At 48.3% G+C, this 6,000-nt stretch overlaps 1 protein-coding gene across 7 annotated transcripts in view; it reads left to right on the plus strand.

The window, feature by feature from the left end:
• Window positions 1-4,687, plus strand: part of CEP43 (centrosomal protein 43) — a 29,179-nt gene extending 24,492 nt beyond the window's left edge. For all 7 annotated transcript variants that reach the window (XM_033100418.1, XM_033100419.1, XM_033100421.1 and 4 more), the window contains 3 exons: window positions 2,249-2,288; window positions 3,176-3,272; window positions 4,455-4,687. In XM_033100418.1, the coding sequence (XP_032956309.1) occupies window positions 2,249-2,288; window positions 3,176-3,272; window positions 4,455-4,535 (218 nt within the window). In that variant the 3' untranslated portion in view covers window positions 4,536-4,687. The remainder of the gene's footprint in view (window positions 1-2,248; window positions 2,289-3,175; window positions 3,273-4,454) is intronic.
• Window positions 4,688-6,000: the final 1,313 nt, after the last annotated feature.

The following is a 6,000-nucleotide window of genomic DNA, read 5'->3' on the forward strand; positions in this document are numbered from 1 at the left end:
GACCTTCAGGCTTTGTGGGCCACCTGTGGTGTCTGCTGCATTGCCTTTGTTTTTCTTTAAACCATCCTTGAAAAATACAAGAGCCATTCTTCGCTTGCAGGCCGTACAAAAACAGGTTGTCAGCTGGACGTGGCCTGCGGGCCGCGCTTACATGCTGTGTCTGGAGTCCATAGGTAACGGAGTCAGTGTCAGGGTGTGCTCCCCACACACTCGGGGCCTCTTGGGTCTCTGCGTGGCTGCAAGAGCTGGAAGGTGGGGTTCGCTTAGCCCTTCGTCCGCACTGCAGCTCCGCTGTCCCCACTGTCTTGGCTGAGCTTTCACTTCTGTCTGCACTGGAGTTCACATGGGGACACCACGACTGGTCTTGGACGCTGCCTCCCGGCTCTCGGAGTGGCCGCTGCTGTGCTGTGTCGTGACATTTGCACACCAGCCACCTGTGTGGCTTGTTTGATCAGATGGTTTCCACCCCCATTCTGTCCCGCGTTCGGCGTGATGGGTCTGCTTTCTTTGGAGCATCGTACACCCCTAACCATTGAGTCCATGAGCTGTGTTGGCTGCGGAAGCAGATGGGCTGTTTATCCGAGAGAGGAAAGCGACCTGGAAACTGTGCCCACCTGCTGCCTCTTGTCAGGGACTCCTGATTCATGTCGCAGTGACTGGGAGCAGTCGCTGTGATTCTTGTTTCTTTCGTTTCCTCCATTGTCCTCCCGTCCCAGCCCATCTGCACCCCTCCAGCCTGCAGGACCCTTGCCTCCCCACCCCTTAGCCCTGTCGCCTGGCCTGGGCCTCGCAGTGGCCTTCGGCTTCCCTGAGCACATTTCTTCGCAGCGGTGGGTGGTCTGTGGAAAGGAGAACTCAGACCTCACTTACCTGTTCTCTGTCACTCCTGCCTCCCCCTCCTGCCCTCCCCCCATTTAGGCTGAAGCCCTGACTGCGACCTGCAGGCAGCCGTGCTGTGCTGCTCTCCTCTCTCTCCTCGTCTTCCCCCCGCCACCCCCAAATCCATGATTCTGTGCTTACACTGGCTTCCTCTCTTTTCCAAACCACCACCCATCCCCCATCAGGGCTTTTGCACGTGTGTCTTCTAGGAGCGCCGTCCCCAGAAATGTGTGCGTCGCTGCCTTCTTAGGTTTCCTGTCAGCGGCCACCCCCGGCGTCTGGTCTGTGCAGCTGCTGGCTGCCCCTTCCTTCCGCTGGACTGTGGGCTCGGTGAGATCCGAGCTGTCGCCTCACCGCTGTACGTCAGGGCCCTGGGAGTCCCTCGTGTGCCGTGGGCGAATGAACTCTCCATGACTCTGATGGGGACAGGAGGCTCAGCCTGCCGGGCTGCCCCGCCTCGGCGGTGCCCGTGACGTAGGGATGGCCCGGCGTGACGGGCCTTCGAAGGACGTGGGCACCCACACCAGAGCTGCCTCTGTGGTCTGTGCCGTGCTGGGTGACATATGACCCCACGTGTCTTCTGCACGCCGGTCATCCCGGTTTAACACGGCTCTCACGGCCCCTGAGCCTTTGCTTTGAGGTTGGCAGCCCTGTGTGCTCCACCATCGATGTCTCAGCGGGAGTGACAGGTGATGTGACCGTCCCAGGCTCCCGTGGTGCAGATGCGAGCAGCCGGCTCGGTAATCGCCAGCCATCCCCCATGCCATGATGTCCCTTTAGGAAATGCGGCTGCGTGTTAGCACTTCCCACCCTGCGCGTGGGTGGGTGTGCCACGCCTAGAGCTGCGGCCACCTGCCTGCCCGCGGCTCGCGACCTCTTCAGGGCCGGGGCCGGGACTTGAACCCAGTTCTGTCTGAGTGAAGGTGCTCGCGCGTGCTGTGCTCTGCTGCTCCTCACACCTCGGGGCCCCTTGTAATGTTAGAGCCGGACTGAGCCAAGGCTTCAGCGGTTCAGACGGAGCCACTGGGGCGGGGCGGCTGTGTCCCATGTCGTCAAATCCTGCTTGTAATACCAAATGACGTTGTACACGCACAACATGGTTCAGGTTTTGAGCACTTGGAGTAAAAGGCTGGACATTAACTGTATTTTATGATAGGATGTAACATTTTATCATTTCTTAGGTAGTTTATTTTGTCCTTTGCTTTCATGCTATATGTGGTAAAAATATTATCTCTGATCTTTGAGACTTCTTTTTTAATGACGCAGTATAATTCAGTGATGTAGTTTTCTTGGAAGGAAATGTAATTGATTGTAGATAAATCGTGAGGTGTGTTTGTGTAAAGGTAACGTGTCTTTTTCCTAAACTTAGGGACCGGAGAAGGTGACGAGTACGTGGATGACTTTAATAGGTAAGAAGAAGAGCAACAAAGAGAGAGACTGAAACGTCTGTGGGCACAGGACGCGGGACAGACTCCACGGCTGCTGATGGCCGTGTATTGAAAGTCTTGTTTATATTCATGGACACTGAGTAAAAGATGGTGGTTAATCCAGATTTACACGTTGGACTTTGAAGCATGGTTTTGATCTTATGTTAGCGTGTGAATGGACATCTACGCTATGTTCAGGAAACTTGATAAGAATAGATAAGAAATGACACTGAGGAAGTGACTCTGAAGTCAGAAGCAGCTGAGTCACATGTGACAGGTGCTTTCTCCTCTCATCTGTCTCTGGTGGGAGTAGTCCTCGTTCAGCTTAAAAGATTGCCTTCTCACGCTATTTTTCTGATTCAGACGACATTTCTTAACATTTTGGTTCAGATAACATTTTTATATACCCGTACATAATCTGCGTTAGCTGATGATTAATTTGGAGGCGGTATCTCTTGTGGGTATGATTAGGAATTTTAGAGTCTGAGATTTTTATATGATTGACAGGTTTTTTCCCTCCCTAAATTGGGAATTTATATTTATTTTTTAACAGTGATTTATCATGCAGTTGTTTTGAGAAGATGGCATGATATCGTAGATGAAATCGTAAAAGTCTGGGTTTGCTTCTGTCTTGCGGTTGTGATCAGTGTCACCATTATGAAGCTTCATTTTCTCCTCTGTCAAATTGACTTCCTGCTGCCTTTGCTAAATTATTTTAAGGGTCAAGAGAACATGTATGCAATTAATGATGTTTAATCTTTCATTATGTTTTAAGGATTAAAATAAATATTTGAAAGGTTGAAGAATGGCAGTTACTCTTTAAGTGTTTATATTTAGAATTCTTTTTTTTCTTTTCCACCTGAAATTAGTACCAGCCATCGCTCAGAAAAGAGTGAGCTAAGTATTGGTGAAGAGATCGAGGAAGACCTCTCCGTGGAACTAGACGACGCCAATTCCAGTGACAAAGTATGGTGGTGTGCATTTCCCATGGAGTGCTGCCTTGATTTACCATAAAGCTTCAGGAATTTACACAAATGAGGAAAAATATAGTTGAAAATTGTGAAAAGTTTATGGCAGAGTTACCTGATCCAAGTCTAGAAAGAATGCCTTTACTGAATAATGTAAGATTGTTTTCGGTTGTCACTTAGTTAGGTTGCTGATCAGGTGCTTCTGAAACGTGTGCGTATTGTCACTGGGCCATCCCTGCGATGGCTTCAGGTGGGCCACGTAGGTCAGGACTGCAGTGGTGTAGACCGTCGGTATATGCAAGAGGTCATTTTCAGAGAAGTCGGCACCAAAAACTGGTGTGTGTGTGTGTGTGTGTGTGTGTGTGTGTGTGTGTGTGTGAGAGAGAGAGAGAGAGAGAGAGAGAGAGAGAGAGAGAGAGAGAGAGAGAGAGAGAGAGAGCCCTGTGTGTGGGGTGTGCAGCTGAGACTGAATGCAGTGTTGGTGAGCTCTGGGCTTCAGGTCGGGCGTGAGACCCCGGGGAGATAAGACAGCTAGCACAGAATCAGAGCATAAAATGAGGAGTCTGTGCCGGAGACCCGAATTGGACCTGTATGTTAGGTGGAGAGAGAATGCTCTTCTGAGATGTGTGTTAGATGTGCGAGGTGAGGTTGCATTTGAGGGACGCATATGGGTGCCCACAGGATGCTGGACCCTGGGCGTGGTTCTTACTCCTATGTAGTTGTTTTCTTAGGCAAGCCTTTACCCTTTGGTCCTCAGTTTCTGTCCTCATGACGTGGAAGTTTTAATGCCTGCCTCATGGGATTGTTTGGAAGTTAAGTGATATATGTGAAGTGCCTTCTCTAATTCCTGACATACAGGCTTATACTTCTTTTCTCTTGCCTTTTCACGTTATGTTATCCTTAAGAGGCCTAAAAGTGTTGCTTTAAAGTAACCAAAAGAACTACAGAAGGATTATTTTAACAATCAGTTTTCTTGTTTACGTCGAGTTCAACTGTTAGCTTAGCCTTTTGGTCTTACCACAAATTTCAAAATAGGAAGAAGAAGGTGAGGTAAAGGACTTTTGAGCATGAAGCAGTTTGTAGCGTGTCAGATAATATTTAAAGTACAGCAGTATATTTTAAAACTTATTTATGACTCTGCTTGCATTCTGACACTAATCTTTTCCTCTGAACACCAAAGCTTGACGACCTGACGCAGGACCTGACTGCGTCCCAGCTCAGTGATGTCGCGGATTACCTGGAAGATGTGGCACACACATGAGGACGGAAGGACGGACGGAAGGACGGAAGGAAGGGAGGATTCTCATCCACGGAGGACAAAGGACTCCAACCAGTTCCTTTTTTTTTTTTAACAGACAATCACTCTGCTGGAATGTCTGCTCCCTATTGGTGCCTTGTTTAAAAAAAAAAAAACTGCAGATATTTTTAAAAATTAACTTTTCATTATGCTAAACAAGGTACTTCCTATTTGAGCCCACGTGTGGAAGATTTACTATTCTTAATTTGGTTCACCAACACGTCTGAGGAAATTGATTACACTCAAACTCATGACCAGGAGCGAGCCCACGAAAATCCCAGGATTAAAAGCATCATGAAAGGTGTCAATAAAGCTGTAGGTCCCCACAACTCTACGTGTGTGTGTGGGTTCAGCCATCTGGAGTCAGCGTGTCTGATGTCCTGTGGTTCTGCAGGCAGCTGGCAAGGTGGCTGGTGGTACTGAAGCCTGTCACTAAGTTCAGTGTGATGTGGCAGCTCTATTTTGTATTTCCTTCCATTTGGAAGGTTTGTTAGACCATGAAGGTTCTATTCAAACTCTCCTGTGTGTGCTGCCGAATTTTGCTCCTTTTTAAAAAATTGTAGAGGTGGTGATGACTTTTAACGAACGCACTTGTCACTGGCAGCATTTGCGCTGCTGCCTCTGTCTGTGTGAGGTGCTTCAGTCCTAGGTCATCGTCGTCGTCGTGGCTCTAATTTATTATTCATGGATGCCTGGAAACATTAAAGACCCAAATGCGTCTGAAACCAATAAGCAGTGCTTCTTTCAGGTCTGTGAGTTGATTATATTAAAATCCAGGTTGGACTGTAACAGTAGTAATGGCCTAAGACCATCTCCGGACGGGCAAGCTGTCTACACTGTACGCAGTTTCATGGTAACCTTTAAAATGGAGTCCGCGGTGGCGTTTCAGGCAGTCTCGTTTACATTGTCCATCGTGCTATTTATTTATGTAGGTTACTGCCGTTTGTGGCACTGATGTACTGAAAAGAGCAGTCGGAATGGATGCATGCTATAAATGTAAGTAAAGCTGTGAGTGTGTGCGTAATTTTGTACATTTTGTTTCAATTAAATGATGGCTTTTTGTTAAAAGTCAGCAAATTATACCTAATTCACTGATTTTAGAAGGCGAGCCGACTTTGTGGTTTGTGCAGTGCCAGTTCTCATTCTCATTAGCCTCTCCATCACCAGAGTATCTGCTGGGCCCTGTTATGTAAAGGGAGGAGCGGAGTCATACAATATTAGAATCTGAACCTAGAAAATGGAAGTGAAACTGAGCTGTAAACACCGAGAGGAAGCAGGGCAAAACGGGCTGCCAGCCTGCCCCTCGTCGGTGGGCCTGGAGCTCAGTCTCGAGCTTTCTGTGTTTATGTGTGTGAACAGCACTATGTGAAGACGCTAAAAGTCCCCCAGTATGCTCGTTACAAAATGCATTTCCTTGGATGTCAGCTCT

The sequence above is a fragment of the Rhinolophus ferrumequinum genome, assembly GCF_004115265.2.
Source record: "Rhinolophus ferrumequinum isolate MPI-CBG mRhiFer1 chromosome 3 unlocalized genomic scaffold, mRhiFer1_v1.p scaffold_36_arrow_ctg1_4, whole genome shotgun sequence".
Lineage (NCBI taxonomy): Eukaryota > Metazoa > Chordata > Mammalia > Chiroptera > Rhinolophidae > Rhinolophus > Rhinolophus ferrumequinum.